The sequence below is a fragment of the Myodes glareolus genome, chromosome 2 (assembly GCF_982192425.1).
Source record: "Myodes glareolus chromosome 2, mMyoGla1.1, whole genome shotgun sequence".
Lineage (NCBI taxonomy): Eukaryota > Metazoa > Chordata > Mammalia > Rodentia > Cricetidae > Myodes > Myodes glareolus.
The window spans coordinates 101982875-102006417 of record NC_142027.1 but is presented as its reverse complement, the minus strand read 5'-3'; the positions used below and the strand labels follow the sequence as shown (position 1 = coordinate 102006417).

At 40.0% G+C, this 23543-nt stretch overlaps 1 protein-coding gene across 3 annotated transcripts in view; it reads right to left on the bottom strand.

Moving 5' to 3' along the window:
- The window catches only part of Rnf216 (ring finger protein 216), a 111540-nt gene that overhangs the window by 82753 nt on the left and 5244 nt on the right, over positions 1 to 23543 (bottom strand). Inside the window, exons 2-7 of one of the 3 annotated variants that reach the window (XM_048436829.3) lie at positions 16243 to 16382; positions 10963 to 11096; positions 7089 to 7895; positions 6181 to 6257; positions 3718 to 3820; positions 2509 to 2673 (exon numbers count right to left, since the gene is read on the bottom strand). In XM_048436829.3, coding sequence (XP_048292786.3) covers positions 2509 to 2673; positions 3718 to 3820; positions 6181 to 6257; positions 7089 to 7895; positions 10963 to 11096; positions 16243 to 16309 — 1353 coding nt within the window. In that variant the 5' untranslated portion in view covers positions 16310 to 16382. The remainder of the gene's footprint in view (positions 1 to 2508; positions 2674 to 3717; positions 3821 to 6180; positions 6258 to 7088; positions 7896 to 10962; positions 11097 to 16242; positions 16383 to 23543) is intronic. The other 2 variants (XM_048436831.3, XM_048436830.3) reach the window with 2 other exon arrangements.

The window sequence follows — 23543 nt, the reverse complement described above, 5'->3', positions numbered from 1 at the left end:
AACAGGTTAGATCTGAAGCTCCCCTCTTTGACAATACTACCTCATCCTCATACAGATCTGGAGAAACTGCACCAAAGCCTGCTTCCTTGGTGCTCTCCTTTGACTGTGGAACTTCCTATTTCCTCTTTCCAGAATTTCCAAACCCTCATGCAGCAGTCTTAAAATTACATCTTAGTGCTTAGCTGTAAGAATATTATGATTCATCATCTTCAAACTGTAGATATGGCATAGAAGTTAAGAGCAATGGCTATTCTTACAGAAAACCTGGGTTTGATTCATAGTATCCACATGGTGGCTCACAATGGCTAGGGAATCTGATATCTTCTAGCCTTCCCTGGCACTAGACAAGTATGTGGTGCATAGATACATTTCAGGCAAAACACTCAAACATACTTTTTCTTTTTCTTTTTGGAATTTCAAGACAGGGTTTCACTGTATATCCCTAGCTGCCCTGGAACTTGCCAAGCTGGCCTTGAACTCAGAGATCTGCCTAGCTCTGCCTCTGAAGTGCTGGGGTTAAAAGTGTGCACCACCACCTGACTAATACACAGTTTTGTTTTGTTTTTTAAATTAAAGATTCATTAAACACTACACCTTTGAGCTAGAGCTATTTGCTAAAATTCTGGCCATAATTACATTTTACAAGTGAGGCCACTAAAGCAGAGGTGCTATCAGGGAGGTGAGCGTAGAGCTCCTGAATGGTGGTGCACTGGCTTGGGGGCAGCAACAAAAAAAAGAGACTCCATACTGGAGCCCTAGAAGGCTCATTATTTCATTAAGGCTTATCATTATTTCATTAACTGGGAAAGTTTCACTTAAAATGAACATTCAATACTTGCCAGGAAACTGTATCTTTTAAAATGTCATATATAAATTAGTCTCCAAGTTCTCACTTTAACAGCTGTATTAGTAATCAGCACTTCTATCATAGTTGGCCAAATGTCTAATTATGTAGACCAGATATAATCAGATTACAGGGTAAGAATAAGAATGCCTGTGACCTGTGTCTATGCATGCAGGCACTCAAGTTACTCTCTTGCCTCTTAGCCATCTGCATCATGGCTATGGTGAAAGCATCTTTCCATCAAGGCCTCTCAGCTTTTCCAGCTCTCTTATTTGCCTTCAGAGCATTTACCACACTGAGCCCCCAAATAGACCAAAAGTTCTTTGGAAGGAAGCTACTCTATGTCCTAATTTTCTTTCTTTATTCTTGTTCTTTTTCATAGTTCAGGGATGGAACATAGGACCTTGTGCATGGCAGGCATACATTTTCCCACTGAACTCCACTGTTAACCCTATTTTGTGTTCTAATGATCCCCAGATCTTCAGGTTAGCTTACTTGCACACTAGGAAGTAAGGAATCAAAAAGACCTGCCTAGGAGCTCAAAAATAATGTTCTTTTAGCTCCTGTCTAATCCTTCTTATGAATTTATTTACACTTTTTAAATTGAACAGTCACTCACGTCACAGTTATTAAGTTAAGCATACAGTCAATCTGGTAAGGCTTTTAATACATCTAAAATAATGGTCAAAGTTACCTTAAGAGATACCTAGAAGATTAATAAAAAAGAAGGTGTACACCTGTATTCCTAATACTTGGGGCAAGGGCCGACTGGGACAGGAGGATCTTGGAGTTTCCCAGTCTTAGAAGAGAGAGAATGTGTAACAGCACAATAGGCATGTTGATGTCTAAAAGAACTGGGGCAGGAAAAGACTAGAGCCTTGTGAAGGAGGAATGGTAAAGGTAGGGACATGCCACTCACACAGAACACAAGATGACTATTAAAGTTACATGGCAAAAGAAAACTTTGAAGCCTGGGAGTGGACACCTGGAGCAAGACAAAGTTAGAGATGACCGGCACTATTAAAGGCCTTAAATGTTCCTTTGATATTCCTGATGTGTGGGCTAGGACAGGTGATAAAAAAGCCTGAATGAATGGAAAAAAATCTATAGCTCAATAAAAACAAAACATTGTACCAGACAGATATGACTAAGCAGGTAAAGTGTTTGAAACTTAAGCCCAATTCCCAGAACAAGGTTGGAAAGAAGTGACCTCCTCAGAGAGTTCCCCTTTGACCTCCTCACATTCATCATGTTGTGTTACATGTCCAAGCAATGGCCCAGATATAAGAAGGACCAAGGGAAAAGCTATTGTTTTTTGCTTTCCTGCCTCTGCCCGTGCAGAAGTGTGTATCTAGCCTGCGGTTGCTACCACCACCATCCTTAATTTTAACTACAAGCTATTAAGTGGTAAATACACACCACACTCCAGGCACCCTGCTTTCCACAGTAACATCACATCTTGTAGGGTCTTACAGAGATTTGGGGTTTCCTATTTCTCAGTAGCATTTCTTCTCATTATTAATTTCTTCTGATCAGCAATTACTGTCCCTGACAAACTCTAAAGGACTTTGCCATCACAAGCCACATCAATCTATGTGATCTGTACACTTCTGTCTCCGAAGGAGAATCAAGGAGTGATTTCAAAAGGAAGCCCAAGGACATACCTTACGGGTGATTGCATAGTGTCCTTTGAGCTCATGTAGGGCCCACTTGATGTCCTGGCTGCTGAGCATCTTGAAATCAGCCATCAAGAGGTCAGCAGCTTGGATGAAGCATCGCTGGTCAAGTGGAGTCAATTTGGAATAGTCAAAAAAGTCTATTTTAGGCAACTGAAATGAGACAAAAAGCAATAAGTTAGAGGTGAGAGTACATTCCTCCACAAGGAATAACAGTTAAGAACAACTGCTGTTCTTCCAGAGAAGCAGGGTTTGATTACAGGACACATACCAGACAACTCAGTTTCAGGGAATCTAATGCTAACTTCTAGTCCCCATGGATAACTTCACACACACCATGGTATACATTTACACACACTCATTTCCCACCCCGTAAAAAATAACAAATAAGCTTTTAATCCCAGCACTTGGGATACAGAAGAAGGCGCATCTCTGAATTCCAGGCCAGCCTGGTCTACAGAGTTAGTTCTAGGACAGCTAGCTACACAGTGAAATCTTGTCTCAAAAACTCAAACCAAACAAACAAAGAAATAAATACTTTAAAAGTATATATTACAGGAAAGAATCTTGTTTATTCTCAAAATTACTCTATAAGGAGGTGACCAAATTGAAACAAAAATGAAGAAGTGGTGGATAATCTTGGACATGGCAGTACATGTCTGTAATTCTGGCACTTAGAAGGCTGAGGCGGGGATGAGTCCAAAAGCAGCTGAGGCAACACATTAAGAACTCATCTCTTGGCTGGGTGGTGGTGGCGCACGCCTTTAATCCTAGCACTCATGAGGCAGAGGCCTGCCTTCTGTGAGCTCAAGGCCAGCCTGGTCTACAGAGTGAGTTAGAGGACAGCCAGAGCTATGTAGAGAAATCCTATCTCAAAAAAGAAAAGAATAAAAAGATAGTAAGATTAAAAAAACAAACTATCAGAACAACATAGAGAACCTTAGCCAATTCTTTTCCCATTTTAGGTACTTGTTCTAAAAGATTAAAGGCAGAGGGAATGGGAAAATAAAAGTAACAATGCAAGAAAGACGCCCCGGGAGTTTTCAGGGAGGCCCACAAACATTCTGAATTTCTGTTTTCCCCGCTTGCCTTTAAAGCCTTGTGCCAACAGCACTTTGCTGCCTTCAAGATAACAAAAGACAACATCACCAATAGAGCAGATCAGGTTCAAGTGGCGAGGCCACCAGGGACACTTGCCTTCACATCATCCTGGCTGGCGAGCAGGCTGCTGCTGGGGTGGATAATAATTCGGTCTTCTCTCTTTGGATAATCTGGGTTTTCCAGAAGAAAATTACAAAGTCTGCAAAAACCCCCACACAATGTTATTTTCATTAATTCTAGAACTTTCTAAATTCCATGCTTACCCAGAGTCATACGAAATATTAAAAAAAAAAAAGCCTCTAGTTAGAGTTATCAAGGATTTAAGATGTACCAGTGTTGGCACACTCCTGTAATACTTATATACTCAGAGGTTGACACAGGAGGATCTCAAATATGATACTGCTTCAGTTTAAAAGGAAAGGGGCTGGAGAGATGGCTCAGCAGTTGAGAGCATTGCCTGCTCTTTTGAAGGTCCTGAGTTCAAACCCCAGCAATCACATGGTGGCTCATAACCATCTATAATGAGGTCTGGTGCCTCTGGTCTGAAGGCATACACGTAGACAGAATATTGTATACATAATAAATGAATATTTTAAAAAATGTTAAAAAAAGGAAAAAGAAAAGAAACAAGATGCTGTACCCCAGAAAACTAAACAAATAAGACAGCCACATCAGGTTTCTGGTTTCACTTTGCTTGATGTGGTGGTACACATGTATAACCCCAGGATTCAGGAGGGCTGGAGCAGAAGACTCTTAAGTCATAAACCAGCTGAGGCTGCACAGCAGGACTCTAGCTGGAACAGAACAAAAACAATGAACACACTGACAAATGCAGACTCCTCTGAGCTTTCTCTATGATAGGAAGTCACTGAAATGAGTAACATTTAAACTGCATGGAACAAGAGAATATAGAAGGAAAGTAGTTATTAAAAAGAACTATGAGCACTGGGCAGTGATGATGCCTTTAATCCCAGGACTTGGGAGACAGAGGCAGGCGTATCTCTGTGAGTTTGAGGCTAGCCTGGTCTACAAAGCGAGTTGTAGGACAGTTAGGACTACACAGGGAAGCCCTGTCTTGAAAAACAAACAAAAAAGAAAACTATAAGCATATCAACAGGAGTGAATGTTGTGGAATATTTGTACACTGTGTGAAGACATTGCGATCATTACTGAAATAAAAAGCTGAATGGAAAATAGCTAGGTGGGACTTTTGGACAGAGAGAACTCTGGGAAGAAGAAAGGTGGTGTTACCAGCCAGACACAGAGGAAGCAGGATAGGCAGTATGGAGATGCTTCATGGAAGAACATAGATTTAAAAATATTGGTTAATTAATTTAAGTTATAAGAACTAGATAGGAACAAGTCTAAGGTAGGCCAAACTTTTATGACTACTAAGTCTCCATGTCCTTATATGTGAGCTGGAGGTCACAAAAAGAAAAATCCAACTTCAAGAAAGTGTGTATTCACACTCACAAACACATTTGCTATGAGATTTAGTTGTTGTGCAAATAAATGAACTCTGAGACATCAATACTCTATAAGCTTTGGTAATGCAAGACTTTGGCTATGTGAGTCAGGCTCAGCTTATTAGTTAACTTAAATGAGCAGACCATGTCTTCTTAGACAGATCCTCTATACACCAAACTCATGAGGCTTTCTCTATTCACTAATGAATATAATTCTCCACATCACTGTTGGAGTACTTCAAGCTAAGATGAGGTAGTACAAACTAATTCACAATGACACATAAGTGTAAAAACTCAAGCAAAGTCAACTATCCAGGCTCTTCATCCAATAACCAAACCAAATCAGAAGGCTGGACAGAGGAAGGTACAGCAGTGGTGAGCTCAGTAGCAAGACAGTGTCAGCTCATAGGAAATTAGGATTTTCTTTGTGCTCTCCTTTCCTTGCTTGGGCATATTTGTAGGACAATCCCTTCTCTTAAAAACTTTCACCCAGTTTCTTTCTTGCCCAATGTCAGTAGTGTATCCCTGAACAGTATGACAGATATTCCCCATTTTCCCCAGGTGCCAATGGATGGACCTAAAAGAGGTATCATATGTCAGGGGCAACGACAAGCTGGGTGTAGTTGCACACACTGTTAATCTCAGCACACAGGATGCAGAGGAAGGTTGAGTAGCCCACCCAGGGCTACATAGTAAGACGCTGTCTCAAAAAATAAATCAGAGGATCATTAAAGAGACATGGAAACTAGCTGCAAGCATCTCTTCCAAGTCTGATCCAGGGCTTTTCTTCTCCCAGTTTCAGAAAAGGACAAATGCCTTATGAATTCAGAGTTAAGAGATGCCTAGAATAATCTAATTTCCTGAGACTGAAAAATGGTGATCTTGGGGGCTAGGAGAGGGGATGAGGAAGTTAAGTGTTCAATGAATAGTGTCTCAGTTTGAGATGATACAATTTCTGAAGATCTACATTTGAAAGGTCTACATAAAAATGAGAAATGTGTTTAATGGCATTCAAGTGTATGGTTAAAAATGGACAAAACATTATCTGTATTTTACCATCAGAAAGAGAGAGAAAGCATGGTAGAATACTTACACATTCAAATCATAGTAATTCTTCAAATGAATTATCTCTTTAACATATCCATTTGCTACATCTGGAAATCTTGCTTCCTACAAAGTAGTAAACAGCACTTATATTTTGTTCCTTATAATGGTTCTAGAAGGCAATAAAACTGTATGGCAAAAAGTATATAGAATGCCTGAAGACAGAGAACAGCTGTAAAGCAGCTCTGTGCCTGCTGAAAACCAGCCCTTAGCTCTCAGGTTAGAAAGCACAGATGAGGACTTAGAGGTCGTCTACCCTGTCTCACTTTATAGCCCGTCTTCATTCTTCCAATAACTACCGAGTATGAGGAAGGCACAATCCCCTGCCTGCCTTCAAGGACACACCTCAAATGTCAATCAAAAAGACATGGCAAATCAGGATTAAGAAACCCAGGGACAGCAACAAGCAGAAAACTGGTTTTCTGATCCCAGAAAACAAATACCCGCTTTCCTCTTAACTACAGGTATCCTACAGAATCGTGGCTATTAAAATGACTGATGCACTCCAAGTAGAATTTGTTACTTCACTCAGTTGCCAGACACTTAAATATAAATACCCACAGGGGCTACCTAGTGCTGCTGGACTAGATGGCCTAGATCTAGGCAATTCATTAAATAGGAACTCAAGGCCTTCTATAAACAGGAGTTTACAGGAATGCCAGCACCAGACACCATGGTATACAGCTAGCAGCAAGAGCACTTCTTGAAGGTAGAGTGTATAGTCTGGGTTGCAAGTTTTAGAGGTGTCTATATCCTTTCTAGACATATACTTCTTAGGAAAATAAAGTTTACACAAAGCACTTCTTTGTTTATTGCAATTACAGAAAACAAGAGAACAGTAAAGAGGATTACTAGTACAGTATTATTTAAATAATAATTTAAAAAAATTAAACTTACTGTTTCTTTAACTAATAGTGTAATGAGTTCTTGATCTCCTTCAGCAGCTTCTTGTCCCCACATGTTTTCCAAATTAGCCTGCTGAGATCCTGGAAGGGGGAAAGCTGGTCCAGGGTCTTCATCAATTGCTAACTGCTGGTCTTCAAATTCTCCTAGAGGATGGGCTGCCTGAGGAGAAGCAGGGCCTGGAATCCCCTCCTGCTGAGGTTCTGGCCTTGGAAAAGCTGGCTCCGGGAAATCATGGCGGAAGAACACTGGGCCCATTTCTGCTTCAGAATGTCGCTCTTGGGGCACAACCTGATTTGTTCTCTCCTGAGGCTGTGGATTCAGAGCCTGGAAGTATGGATGGTCAAGCCAGTACTCTTCTTCGATTACCTGGTCATCTACTGAGGCAGTTGACTCTCCAGGATTTGATAAGAGATCTGTCTCTGAGTCTTCAGATGATTGGTTCTGAGCTTCCAAAGGCTCACTTTTTGGGAAAAGAATGCCATTTTCTCCCACTATAATGACTTTCTGCTCCAATTTGGTGTTGACAATGCTGTTTGCTGTCTGTTTATTGCTTGGTCCAGGTTTCGTTTCTCCTTTTTTGCCACTCCCAAGATCCAGAAATTGACCGTATTCATCCTCAGAATCATCCTGCGCCCCAGAATCAAACAGTGAGTCGTTACAAAAGGAAAAATAGCTGTGGGGATCTGCTTCACAGTTTTCTCTAGACTTTCTAGGCCTTTCTTCTCCCAATCTGTTCAGATCTTGCCACTGGGCAGCTGGCTTGATGAGATTGGGTCGGGATGTCTGAGGTTTATGTTTCTAAGAAAAAATGAAATTTTAATAATAAAAATTTGATTTCTTTCCTGTATCTATGCCTGCTTCTGAACTTACACGAAAGGAGAGGAAAGAAACAAAACTAGAAGCATCCCCTGAGAAAAAATACTATCTTTTCTTTAAGGTAGGGAGGATCTCACTATGTACTCACAGCTGGTCTCTAACCCATAGAGAACCTGCTACACCTTCTAGGTGATGGGGAGACGGCTTACTCAGGTGAAGTATCTGACACAAGCACAGGGACCTGAGTTCAATGCCCAGCACATGTGTGTGATACCAATGTGAAGGAGGAAGATACAGGCAGATTGCAATGGCTTCCTGGCTAACCAGTCTAACCAAAATGGTGAATTCTGGGTTCACTGAGAGACAACATCAAAAACATTAGGTAGAAAACAACAGAGAAGACAGTAATCCCTAAAGTCTCCATATGCGTAAGTAGGTGAACTGACCCTCACATATGCCCACTTGTCTATGCATACAACACACACAAAATGCTCGAATCACTGGTTACTGGGAAGTGTAAATCAAACCACAAAAATCAGTATTATCAAAAAAACAAAAAAAAAATCAGTTGCCAGGCGGTGGTGGCACACGACTTTAATCCCAGCACTTGGAAGGCAGAGGTAGGCAGATCTTTTGAGTTCGAAGCCAGCCTGGTCTACAAGAGCTAGTTCTAGGACAGGTTCCAAAGCTACAAAGAAACCATCTCTTGAAAAACCAAAAAAGAAAAAAAGAAAAAAAAATTAAAACTAGTAGGAATGTAAAATGGCATAGCTGTTGGTAGGACTTAACAATTTCTGAGTGATTCAGCAACTCTACTTCTTGGCATATACAAACAGAAATAAAAATATACAGTCACACACAAACCTTTACATGAATATTTACAACCGAACTATACATTATTCATGAGAGTCAAAAAGTACAATTTAAATGACCGTCATCTGTTGTTTACATAAATAAGATGTGATATAGCTACATGATGGAAAATCGCTTGGCAATAAAAAGGAATAAAATAGTGCCTGGCATATAGGCCAATGCCTTTATTTCCAGTACTTGGATGGCAGAGAGAGGCAGGTAGAAAGAGAGTTCAAGACTAGCATGGTCTACAGTGAGAGTTCCAGGACAGCCAGGACTACATAAAGAGACCCTGTCTCAAAGCTCCTTATCACATCTCAACCCAAAAAATAGGGGCTGGAGAAAAATGATACAGCAATTAATAACACATACTGTTCTCACAGAGGACAGAATTTAACTTGCAGAACTCTCATTGGAAAGCTGTAAGTAATTCCCACTCCAGGAGGATCAGAATCTTCTGATCTCTGAAGGCATCTGCACTCACATACATAAAACACCACAGACACACATGTACACATAATCAAAAATAGTAAAAAGAAAATTAAAAACAAATAAAAAGGAATGAAATATTAATATGCTAAGAGAAAGGAATGGCTGCAAAGAACAGTATATGATTCTATTTATGTGAAATGCCCACAATACAATAAGAACAGCTGGAAGTTGAATTAATGCTTGCCCAGGACAAATGATTGTGAAGATGATAGCTAATACATCAGGATCTGTGATGACACACACAAGACTAATGAACACACTGAAAGCTCTTGATTTGTATGCTTTACACAGAGGAACTGAGCTTGATCCCTACTACCTACATGATGAAAGGAGGAACCTAACTCTCCCAAGTTGTCCTTTCATCTCCAAGTGTGCCATGCATGTACAAACACAAAGACAATTACATATACATCCAATAAAAGAAATTAAATGATATCCATTGTAGTATGAAACTTGAAAATATGCTACAGAAGGCAAGTGTAATACTACACAATTTACATCAAATTTCAAAAAAAATATAAATCTATAAATAGATTAGTATTTGCTTAGGGTGAAGAATAGGGGCAAGATAGGAGGAAACCATTTGTTATGATGATTCCGGTAATTCTGGGGCATAAATGTTCTAAAACATTCTAAATATTAATGTTCTGAAATCAATTGTGGAAATATCTGTATAATTCTTAATTTACACTAAAACCACTTATGCAAACTAAAAGCATGCATAATATGCTCGCAGTCATTAAGCTGTAATGTGATGTAATAACAGGATAAAGATGCAGCTGGGTTGTGGTGACACACACCTTTAATCCCAGCCCTCAGAAGCAGAGGAAAATGGATCTGAGTTTGAGGCCAGCCTGGTCTACAGAGTGAGTTCCAGGACATCCAGGGTTGCTAAAAAGAGAAATCCTGTCTCCAAAAAAAAAAAAAAAAAATCAACTATAAAAAGATAAACACACAATGAACAAATAAGTAGTAAAGAAACCACATAGTAAACGAAGTGTGTCAACATGATAAAGCACAAGAGAACTACTAAACACCAAAGCAGAAATCCATACATGAGAAAACAAATGCAAGCACCACCAGGTAAATTGCAGAGCTGTTTCTTTGGTGAAGAAAATGAATAAAACCAAGGGAATGGGCTGAAATGATAGAGCAGCTGTAAAGGGCACTTGCTGCTCTTTCAGGGACCAGTTTGGTTCCCAGCACCGCTATCAGGCAGATTACAAATAAATGCCTATTAACTCCAACTCCAACTCCAATCGATCTGATGCCCTCTTTTGGCCAAGGACTCTAGTACACAGGTAACATCATTCTCACAGACATATAAATAAAAACAAATCTTTAAAAGTTATTAAAAACAAGGAAAGAAAACAATGGTTAGTTTATCAATTAAAAAACAAACAAATAACAACAATTACAAAAAAAAAAAACCCACCAGAGGAAATGCCCAGTGTGGAAGTCCTAGCACTCAACTTAGTAGGTTAAGCCTCTGTATAACAAGTTCCAGGTCAGCCTGTCTACACAATGAGACCCTGTCTAAACAAAAAACAAACAAACAAAACAAAAGAAAGAAAAGGAAACTGGAAAAGCTGCAGTAGAAGTAAAAAAAAAAAAAGCTTTAATTTAACTGTTTCTATATATTCAAAACCATAAAGAAAGAAAAACTCTTCTCATGAAGTCAATTTCAAGTACGTAAAACACTCACTTCTGTCAGTATGACATCATCATCCAGGTCATCATCTTCATGCTGCTCAGTAGCGGAGGTAACCAGCATGGGAATCCCTTCCTCATCAGAGGAGTCAGATATGGTGATGGGTCCATCTCTGACACTCATCCATTCTACACGGAAACAAAAAACATGGTCAATGTGAGGCCAGTATGAGCACATTCGGTCCCTATATTCGCTGTTTGAACTCTCAAGCCAAGTTCAAAGCTACTAACAGTTAACTTATCACCTTAAGTGCACACAAACTCAAGCAGTAAGAACTGTTTCCTTGTTAATTTTTGCCAATAACATTGAGAGATGACAGACAAAATACTCAAAATGTATCAAATTTTTCTTTTGTTAAATGGGAGAAATCTGAAGCTTTTTTGGTTTTGTTTTATGACAGGATCTTATGTCATGGATGGCTAGCTTGGTACTATGCAGACCAGACTAGCTTCAAATTCCTGGCAATCCTCCGCCTCAGTCTTTCAAATCCTAGGAACATAGGCATTTAATCTGCTCTTTAGCTGGGTGCACTGGTGCGTGTTTCAGATTCTAGCAGTCACAGCACAGAAAGTTAGGAAAGTCAGCCTGAGGGACTGAGACTTTGCCTCAAAAAACAACTTTCCTGAATGAGCTATTAGGCCAACCACAAATTTCTTTCTTTTTCCCCACATAAAACTGTTTAAATTATGACACTGACATAGAACTGCCAGTTTCTTTAGAGATTCCCCATATTTACTCCTTGAAGAAATAAAAGATCGGTTTAATTTAAAAAGCTACATCTCAAAAAAATTAGCACTCAATAGTAATATATTCATTTAAGATTTAAAAATCAGCTTACTTTATACATAAGCTATTTAAGCAGAACTTCCATTTGAACCAAACACTTAGCATCTACCAAGCAATTACCTACCAAGGAAACATCTGTGACACTGGGCAATTTAACTTGTGAACCACAGTTAAATCCAAAAACCCAGTTCTGCAGGTGAAGAGGGCTGACAACAGTTACTGCTTGCTCTAATCTGTTTGTGAGTAGGTGTGGATCCATCTGTGGAGGCTGTTTTCCCCACTGGGGATATTATCTATTTTTACCTTTTTGCTTAAAGAAAAAAGTTTCTTATTCATTTGAGTGTGGGGGCCCACAAACACTTGTGTGTGAAGGTTAGAGGAGGAATATCAAGTGTCATCCTTAATTACTCTCCACCTTATTTTCTAAAGACAGAGTTACTCACTAAACCTGGAACTCTGATTCAGTCACAAAAGACTGGCCAGTGAGGCCTTGAGATCCCTTGTCTATGATTACCCAGCACTAGAATTACAGATACATATTGCTACGCCTGAAGGGCCCAGACCACCCCCAACCCCACCCTCCCCACACACACCTTTAGCACCCAGGACAGGCTGCAGAAAAGACCTAGCAATAGCTCAGAATGTGCTGAGCCCTGGACCTTGCCCTAACTACTGGGAGGATCAGAAGTTTTGGCATGCTCTGGACAAGCTTTACTGATAATGATGGAATGCAGTGACCCCATGGCCTCCAGGTATAGCAACCTTTCTACAGCTACAGTTAATCAGCTCGGACAGGTTCCCCCAGCAAGGAGATGCGTCAATCCTGAGACTGTTACTGTGCGACTAGAAGACCCCCAGATTACCCCCAATACACCCTGACCCATTGCAATTCAGGGCCCCCTTTACTCACTCCATTGTGTCAGACCGATAGAGTTAACTCATAAATAAAAAGACTCTGCTTTGCATCAGATCTGGACTCTTGGTGGTTTTGGGGGCGGGGTCCAGATTCTGGGCACAAGAGTGTCTAGCCTTTTTTTTTTTAATAAATAAATTTTTGTGGTGTATGCGAGCACACATGAGTTCCTGTGTGAGAGTGACACCAGGGCATATGTACTCCCATCAGAGGACAACATCAGATGTTGTTAATCCTTACTTTCTACTTTGTCTGAGAAGGTCTTTTGTGCGCTGTTATGTAACCAGACTAGCTGGTCTGCAAGCTTCTAGACCTTCTGTTTCCACCTCCCATCCTGCAGAAACACCAGTATTGTAGACAAGCACTATCATGTCTGGCTTTATGTAGGCTCTGGGGAACAGAAAGGGGGAGCGCCAAAGAAAGGTTCTGCTCAACAGGCAATTTTACCCACTAAGCACCTATCTCCCAGGACTTCGTGCATGCTAGGTAAGAGCACTATCACTGAGCTATATTGCTAGTCCTAATCTTGTTTTTAGATTTTTTTTTTTTCCTTTTAGATAGGGTCTTACACTGTAGTTCAGGCTAGAACAGCGCTCACTAAGCAATCAGACACTACCAATTAAGGGTTTAGCTCCATGTATTGCCACAAAATGACCGTACAACCATGACAAGATCACTATTTCTAGCCCATTAGCACCCTCGCTGTTCCTCTTCCCATCACTGCCTTCTATCCTCAAAAGAGGACTTCTAACTCTATAAATTAGTTTTAGTTGATTCTAGGTAAGGATTCTTCTGTGTCTGGCTTCCCTGCAAATTACATGACTGAGATACATCCATATTGCTGTGATGACAGTTTTCTTTGCTACATGTGAATCCGTACTGTGAATACATCATAAATTATTCATTCCTCCCTTGACGGACATCTGAGTTGGTGCTAATATGGGCTATTTTGGATACTGCTGTTATGTACATGCTTTTATGTGCTTATTTCAGTTGAGAACATTCTAGGAATGGAAATGCTGAGTCACAAGGGTTAGCATATGTTCAATCTTAGGAGACACACTGTATTGCTAAGTTGATACAACAGAGACACATGGTCTACAAGGCCGTATTGATTGATTATTTGGACCTACCATTTGCTGATCCCTGACTTGGATTCTTAATTTCTCAGTTTTACTTGATATATAATACATGTATTTTTAGGCCTTAAATTTTCTTCAAAACATGAATTTTTACTGTGATGGGTTAGTCTGAAATCTACTCTTTTTCTTCCTTTCTTTTCTTCTGAGACAGGGTCTTCTCTGTGTATCCCTAGCTGTCCTAAAATTTGCTCTATAGACAAGGCTAGCCTTGAACTCAAGAGATCTGTCTGCTTCTGCCTCCCAAATGCTGGGATTAAAGGCATGTGCCACCACTGCCTGGCCTGAAGTCTATTCTTATCTTCCATATATATAAGGATTTTCTAATAAGAACCTGTGGGCCTAAAAGAGATGGTTCAGTGCTTAAGATCACTGGCAACCCTTCCAAAGGTCCTGAGTTCAGTTCCCGGCATTCACAGGCTCACAACAGTCTATAATAGAACTGAATGCCCTTTTCTGGGGTGCAGATATACATGAAGACAAAACATCCAAATACATAAAAATAAATTTTAAAAATAACAACTTGTAATTTATTTGTCTTAATTCTAATATGTTGGGCAGAAAATTTCTAGCCAAGATGCCCCCCCCACACACAAAAGCAGTGTGTACTGTGGTTCCATGAAAAGGAAACCAAGTAGTGACACTAAGTAAATCAGTGTCCTTCCTCAAGGCAAGCTGGAGTGAGGCACGCCTGCAAAGAAGCCAGAGGAATCTTCATAGGGTGACAGAAATGGTCTGCTCACAATTGTGAGATTGCAAGTTCGTTTTTCAGAACTCTTACAAAGAAAAAAAACCCTAGCACTTGGGAGGCAGAGGCAGGTGGATCTCTGTGAGTTCAAGACCATCCTGGTCTACAAGAGCTAGTTCCAGGACAGCCTCCAAAGAGAAACCCTGTCTCGAAAAACAAACAAACAAACAAAAAGAAGAAGAAAAAACTTGCCAGGTGGTGGTGGCACACAACTTTAATCCCAGCACTTGGGAGGCAGGTGGATCTCTGTTAGTTTGAGGCCAGAGCTAGTTCCAGGACAGGCTCCAAGGCTACAGAGAAAAAGCAAAGCAAAGAAACAAACAAAAAAACTTAAAAGATTGGCACAATAAAACTACTAATCAACTCCACACACCTGACAAATATCCTTATAATAAATATAGCACGTTTATATTTGTTGAGCAAAAACAAAACAAAACAAAAACAAAAATTTCCAAAGTCAGTAATTTTCCATAAGGAAGTAATTGTCTGTCTGTGTACCTTTGGCTATTATAGAACTATATAGACTAGGCAGGTCTCAAACTGACAGAGATTCACTTGCCTCTGCCTCCTGTGTGCTAGGATTAAAAGAATGTGTCACCACACCCAGCCTAGTAATTGTTTTTGAAAAACACTATTCAACTGTATTTAAGGCCTAATTAAAAAATTCTAACATTAATTAAAATTCAATATGCATGTGCAGAAGTCAGAAATGAGTGTGGGTACAAATTATAGCTAAGATTTCAAACTTTCTGAACAACAAGTTATGGCTACTAAAATCACTACCAAGTCATAATACATTATTAACAAACTCTTAAATTCAGTATTTCTTTTATACCTATAATTTGTACAGTTTGAATGATTCTGTTTCCTCTAAATTTATTCACGTGTTATAATTTCCTACACTTCAAATTGCTGAAAGCAAAATGCATGATTTATTTCATACTAGGAAAAAATCATTGTCACAATCATAAAATGTCATCAGGAGAAAAAAACAAAGCTAGCTTAGCCTCATCATGGAATTTGTGCTAAAAAAATGAATATATTAAGGATTCTCTTTATTCATCAATATGATTTTTCTCTTTTGGGCCAAATATTAATAAATGTACATTCAGATTTGAGAGGAAATTTCCCACACATTTAGGAAATGTTATGCAAATACTGGTACTCTTTTGCCTATTGCAAATCAATGAGTTTGTCAAAATTTTAAGGACGATATCTAAAACAAAGAACTATGTACTAACATTCTCAATGAGGCTAAGTCAGAATCCTAAAGCTAGAAAAAAAAAAGAAATTAAGTATCTAAGAACAAGAATGCCTAGTACTGTCTGTGGTATTTTAAATTTGATGGGCCCGGACTGCTCCTGTATGATCTCCATTTCCTCAAAAAACCTCTAGAGGCATATCAGTACAGTATAAATCTGCGTAATTCTACTTTGACATTTTAAGCCTGATGTTCTAGGTCTAGTAGTGGAGTCCCCCTGGCTTTTTGAGACAGGGTTTCTCTGTAGCTTTGTAGGGTATCCTAGAACTAGCTCTTGTAGACCAGGCTGGCCTCGAACTCACAGAGATCCGCCTGCCTCTGCCGTCCCCCTGGTTTATATATGGTACAAAACAGGATCGATTCAAAGATACAACCATTGCAGTACAGAAAAAGCATTGAGTAAAGGGTGAAAAGACAAGCTATTTACCCTTTCCCTGGTGGCAGTGGAAGTTGTTCAAGTGAAAGACCTCCTCCTTGTTGTTTCCCTCTGCCATTTTCGAATTCTGATATAAATATATATATGTGATTGTTAGTACCCAAACATGGCAATCATCTATTCCACAGGGTCTGTAAAAGAAGAGAAAATAGCATTAATAACAGCAGTATAGTTGGGCGATGGTGGTGCACACCTTTAATCCCAGCACTCAGGAGGCAGAATAGGGGGATGAATTTGAGGCCAGCCTGGTCTACAAAGTGAGTTCTGGGACAGCCAGGAATACACAGAAATACAATAAGCTTAAGGCTAGCCTGGTCTGCAGGGTGAGTTCCAGGATAGCCAGGGCTGTTACACAAAGAGACCCTGTCTCAAAAAGCAAAACAAAACAAAACAAAAACATCAGAATAAGCTAGGAAGTTGTGGTATACACCTCTAATCCAAGCACTCAGGCGGCAGAGGCAGGTAGATCTCTCAGTTCAAGGTCAGCTTGGTTTACACATCAAGTTCCAGGACAGAGAAACCTGTCTTCAAAAACTGAAAACCAACCAACCAAAGAAACAAACAATGGCAGAACAGACCTAAAATCCTCTGACTGGGGAGACTGAGGCAGGATGATCATGGAGTCCACGACCAGCCTGAGACACACAGAGAAAGACCCTGACGCAAACAAAAAAACAGGATACTAAAAATTCCCCAAAAATATTGCCATATAGCTCATAGCAATAGTTAAAAAATACAATGGAATAACTGTGAAATTGGAAGTTCTTAAAAGCTAAATATGTATCTTTATCAATGTAAACATATTATTTTGCTCCAAGGAATTTACCCCTCCCAAATATTTGCAGGAAAAACCCATTTAAGAATGTCCAGGTAGTCAGCAAGAAGGCTCAGTGGGAAAGATGCTTGCCGTGAAGCTTGACTACCTGAGTTGATTCCTGTGACCCACAAGATAGAATGAAAAAACTGACTCTAGAAGTTGTACTCTGATCCCATATGCAGGCCTGGTATGCGATGCTATTTCAGAGGACTACACTTGGAACCCAAAACCCATGCTGGTCAGCTCACAACTGTCTCTAACTCCTGTTTCAAGCAATGCCACACTCTTTTTTCCTTCCCAGGCACATGCACGCAAGTGTCAATCAATCATACATACACTCAAACTTTAAAAAAAAAAAATCAGTAACAATCTAAAATAATGTTCAGAGGCTAGAGAGATAGTACAGTGGGTAGTGGGTAAGGGTGCCTCTGGGAATATGATTTGGTTCCTGGAACCCACATGATGGAAGAAGGGAATCAACCCCTACAAACTGTTTTGACTTCCATAGGTGCACGTGTGCACATGTAAAATAAAATGTAAAAAAAAAGTACATAACTGCTTTCATTACAGACAGTAACTGGAAGTAGCCCAAGTCTCCATCAATAGAAACAGTTAAATTGGTAAATACTAATGCAATACAGACTGTTCAGCAAAAGAAGGAAATAATATTAGGGGGAGTTAATATATTCAAAAGACACTGCATGAAACTCTCAAATTAGTGAAAATATTATTTAAACAAGGAATTAACAATATATGCAACATGGATGAATCTCAGAAACAGTATGCTGAATCAAAGAAATCCAACAAGGGAATATAGTTTACATGCCATTAAAGAGATTTGGCGATGAGCTCAGGGGCAGAGCTCTTGCTCAGAAAGAATAAGGGCCTAGGTTCAATCTTCTGTCCCAAGAGAAAAATAATTTTTTTCATACAGTACTTTCCTTTTCCTAAAGAGAGATAGGGTTTCTCTGTGTAGCCCTCGCTTTCCTGGAACTTGCTGTGAAGACCAGGCTGGGATTAAAGACATGTACCATTAAACCCAGTGCTATATGATACTTTCACAGGATTTAAACTTACTTCCTAAGTATGTCAATAAAAGCTAATGATAACACACCAAAAAATTGAATTTTAAAATTAATGACTGACAAACTGAATGGCTGGGGAACTTCAAGGCCTTGCATACGCTAGGCAACCAATCTTCCACTGAACTATACCCTTCACAAGCCTAATATTTCATTGCAATAAAGAATCTACAAGTGTGATCTTGGAGGGGGGATACAAAAAGCAGAGGCAGGTGGATCTCTGAGTTTGAGGTCAGGCAGGTCTAAAGAGTGAGTTCCAGGCCATCCAGGCCAGATAAACCCTGTCTCAAAAAACAAACTAACAGGGGCTGGAGAGATGGCTCAGTGGTTAAGAGCATTGCCTGCTCTTCCAAAGGTCCTGAGTTCAATTCCCAGCAACCACATGGTGGCTCACAACCATCTGTAATGAGGCCTGGTGCCCTCTTTAGGCATGCATGTAGACAGACTACTGTATACATAATAAATAAATTAATGTTTTAAAAAAAAAACTAACAAAAAAGACCTGCAAGTGTGAAAGCTCATGAGTTACATTTACACAAAAAAACACCTTTTTGGCTTTAAAAAAAAAATTGAGGCAGGGTTTCACTGTAGCCCTGACTGGTCTTGAGAGATCCTCTTGTCTCTGCCTCCAGGGTGCTGGGATTAAAGGCATTCACCACCATGTAGTTTTTCTTCCTTTTTTACACAGGGCCTCCCTCTGTAACCCAGGTAGGCCTTGAATTTATACAATCCTTCAACCTTATTTCTGAAACATTTCTCTGCCCAGCTGGAGAAACTAATTTATGACAGAAAATCAAGAACTGCTTTGTGAAAGGAAAGATGACCTCAAAGATTATGAAGCAATTTTTTGAGGGGAAAAAGTGTTCTAGAGCTCGATGAGGTATCTATTACAAACCTTTAATCTTGAACTCATAGAGATCCACCTGTCTCTGCCTCCCGAGTGCTGAAATTAAAGGCTTGTGCCATCATCGCCCGGCTCCTCAGGCACTTTTCAATTTTGGGTTTTGTGACAAATTCTCTCACTGAAAACTGGGACTCACCAACCAATACGGCTAGGCTAATTAGCCAACAAGTCCCAAGGAGTCCACGTGTCTCCAATTCCCCATCACTAGATTAACACTTTACAGGGATGTCGGGAACCAAACTTAAGTCCTCTTGCTTTCACAGCCAGCACTCTACCCAGTGAGCTATCTCCTTAGTTTCCGTAATTTGTTAAAGGTCACGTTCAGATGAGGACAAGCAATAGATGAATTATCTAGCAAATGAAAGCTGAATGTGAAGATTCCAGCAAGAGATTAGATTCAAGGTTCTCCTCAACTAAAGAATGAGTTTGAGCCCTGCCTGGGCTCATTAGACCCTTTCTTTAAGATGGGCAGTGGTGGCACACATCTATAATTTCAGCACTCGGGAGGCAGAGGCAGGAGGATCTCTATGAGTTCAAGATTAAAGGCTTGTAATAGACTCATGTAATAGAGTCATGTATAGAGTTTGAGACCAGCCTGGTCTAGAGAGCTAATTCCAGGGCAGCAAGAGCTACACCCAGAGAAACCCTCTCAGAAAAAAAATAAACAACAACAACAACAACAACAAAAAAAAAACAAAAAAAAAAACCCCAACCAATCAACAACACATCAGAACGTGCTGGGCAGTGGTGGCTGCAAACTTTTAACCCCAGCCCTTGGGAGGCAGACAGGCTAGCCTGGCTAGATCAAGTGAGCTCCAGGATGGGTTTCAAAGCTACAGAGAAACCCTGTTTCAAAAAACAACAACAACAACAACAGCAAACAAAACAAAAACGCAGCAGAATGTAATGGTGTATGTCTTTAATTCCAGCACTTGTGAGGTAGAGGAAGGAGGATCTCTGGAAGGAGGATCTCTGTGAGTTCAAGGCCAGCCTGTTTATTCTACATAGTGAATTCTAGGATGACCAGAACTACAGAGAGAGACCTTGTCTAGGAAAACAACAAACCTACAAAGAAATAAACATACAAGATTAATCAATAAATTGGTAAATAAGGACAAATAATTTGACATTCCCTTACTTTTCCTTTATAAACTGAGTGACCAAAAAAGTGGCTTCTTTATAAAAGTATTCTAACTAAAACAAATCAAAACTTTTTATTTGGTTTTTCAAGACAGGATTGTTCAGTAGCTATGAAGCCAGTCCTAGAACTCAGTATATAGACTAGGCTGGCCTCGAACTCACTGAGATCCACCTGCCTCTGCCTCCTGAGTGCTGAGAGTAAAGGTGTGTGTCATCACCACCTGGCTACAAATAATAACTTAATAGAGATAACCATCATTTTTCAGCCTTCAATGAATTGCTAACTCTAGACACTAACAACTACTGGCTACTACAGAAAACTCTTTAGGGACAAGAATCAGCCCTTTTTAAGGAAACAATGTTACCTTGCCAAACAAAACAGAATGCGAAGTCTGGTCAGGCCACATTCTAGAATGAAAGCCTGAGAATCTTTTCATTACACAGCACTTAACAAGAACAAGTCATGTAGGGGGAATTTTTTTTTTCTCTTTTGTTTTGTTTTTCAAGACAAGGTTTCACTGTAGTTTCAGAGCTTGTCCTTGAACTAGTTTTTGTAGACCAAGCTAGCCTCGAACTCACAGAGATCCACCCGCCTCTGCCTCCCTTGAGTGCTGGGATTAAAGGCGTGCACCACCACTGCCTGGACAAAATTAAGTAAGATTTTTATTTGTTTTATTTTGTTTTTTTGATTTTTCAAGACAGGTTTTTCTGTAGCTTTGGAGCATGTCCTGGAACTCACTCTGTAGACCATGCTGGCCTCAAACTCACAAAGATCCACCTGCCTCTGCCTCCCAAGAGCTGGGATTAAAGGCGAGCGCCACCACCGCCCAAATGGGAAAAAATTTCTAAACAATTCTATATAGGGAAATGGTAATTTAAGGCTAACAAATATTTATTAAGACTCTGGGGGTTGGAGAGATGGCTCAGAGGTTAAGAGCATTGCCTGCTCTTCCAAAGGTCCTGAGTTCAATTCCCAGCAACTACCTGGTGGCTCACAACCATCTGTAATGGAGTCTGGCCTTCAGGTATACACACAGACAGAGTATTGTATACATAATAAGTAAATAAATATTTAAAAAAAAAACTCTGGAAAATCAAATGTCTAGGGGATCAAGTTTGACAAGAGATAAATTCTAAGAAAAGAATATGGAAAGGCAGCAGAGCATAGTAGTGCATGGCCTTAATCAGCACTTGGGAGGCAGAGGTAGGCAGATCTCTGCGAGTTCAAGGCCAGACTAGAGCTATCTCACTGGCCCACAATATAAACCTGGACCACAAAATAAACTTAAGAACAAAGGTGGGTGGTGGTGGTGGTACATGCTGTAATCCCAGCAATCTAGGAGGCAGTTGAATCTTTGAGTTTGAGGTCAGCCTGGTTTACAGAGCAAGCTACAGGACAGCCAGAACTACACAGAGAAACCATGCCCCCACCCCCCCAAAAAATCAAAAAGCATTAAAGAATTCAGCAAATATTTAGTGTGTTGCTACATTGTACAAAGATTTTATGATGCATGAGGAAAATATACAGAGAAAATCCCTCATGGAAAATATTGCTTGAAAGAACTTAGAGCAATATGGGATAGAGAGATGGCTAAGTGCTAAAGGGCCCTGAAAGCTCTTCCAGGACCAGAGGTTTAATTCCCAGATCTCAATGTAGTGGCTAAGAGCCACCTATAATTGTAGTTCCCTGGGATCCAATATCCTCTTCCTGGCTTCTGTAGGCACTGCATGCAAACAGTGCACAGATATACATACTAGTAAAACACTACTACCCACATACATACATTTTTTATTCCCCCCTCCCCCCCTTTCTGAGACAGGGTTTCTCTGTGTAGCTTTGGAGCTGGTCCTGAAACTCACTCTGAAGACAAAGTTGGCCTTGAACTCAGAGACCCATCTGCCTCTGCCTCCTGAGTGCTGGGATTAAAGGTATGCACTATTACTGCCTAGAACATATACATTAAAAAAAAAAAAGGACCAATGGAATCGAATAGAAGACCTGGATATCAATCCACACATCTTCAAACACCTGATCTTTGATAAAGAAGCAAAAAATATCAAATGGAAAAAAGAAAGCATGTTTTATTTAAAAAATGGTGCTGGCATAACTGGATATCAACATGTAGAAGAATGAAAATAGACCCATATCTATCACCATGGACAAAACTTAAGTCCAAATGGATCAGAACGTCAATATAAAGCCAGCCACACTGAACCTTATAGAAGAGAAAGTGGAAAGTACACTTGAATGCACTGGCACAGGAGGCCACTTCCTAAATATAACCCCAGCAGCACAGACACTGAGAGAAACAATTAATAAATGGAACCTCCTGAAACTGAAAAGCGTCTGTAAAGCAAAGGACACGGTCAACAAGACAAAATGACAGCCTACAGAATGGGAAAAGATCTTCACCAGCTGGGTCCACATCAGACAGGTCTGATCTCCAAAATATACAAAGAACTCAAGAAATTGGACACCAAAAGAACACATAATCCAATAAAAAAAATGGAATACAGACCTAAACAGAGAACTCTCAACAGAGGAATCTAAAATGACTGAAAGACACTTAAGGAAATGTTCAACATCCTTAGTCATCAGAGAAATGCAAATCAAAACAACTCCTAGATTCCATCTAACACCTGTAAGAATGACCAAGATCAAAAACACTGATGACAACTTATGCTGGAGAGGTTGTGGGGTAAAGGGAAGACTTCTGCATTGCTGGTGGGAATGCAAGCTGGTACAACCGCTTTGGATGTCAGTGTGGCAATTTCTCAGAAAATTAGGAAACAACCTTCCTTAAGACCCAGTAATACCACTTTTGAGTATATATCCAAAGGACGCTCAATCGTGCCACAAGGACATGTCCTCAATTATGTTCATAGCAGCTTTGTTTGTCATAGCCAGAACCTGGAAACAACCTAAATGCCCCTCAACCGAAGAATGGGTAAGGAAAATGTGGTACATTTACACAATGGAGTACTACACAGCAGAAAAAAAATAATGACAGCTTGAATTTTGCAAGAAAATGGATGGAGCTAGAAAACATTATTTTGAGTGAGGTAACCCAGACACAGACAATTATCACATGTATTCACTCATACGTGGTTTTTAAATATAAAGCAAAGAAAGCCAGGCTACAAACCACAATCCCAGAGAACTTAGACAACAATGAGGACACTAAGAGAGATGTACACAGATCTAATCTACATGGGAAGTAGAAAGTAGAAAAAGACAAGATCTCCCGAGTAAATAGGGAGCATGGGGACATTGGGGGAGGGTTGAAAGGGGGGAGAGGAGAGGCAGGGAGGAGAGCAGAGAAGAATGTAGAGCTCAATAAATATCAAT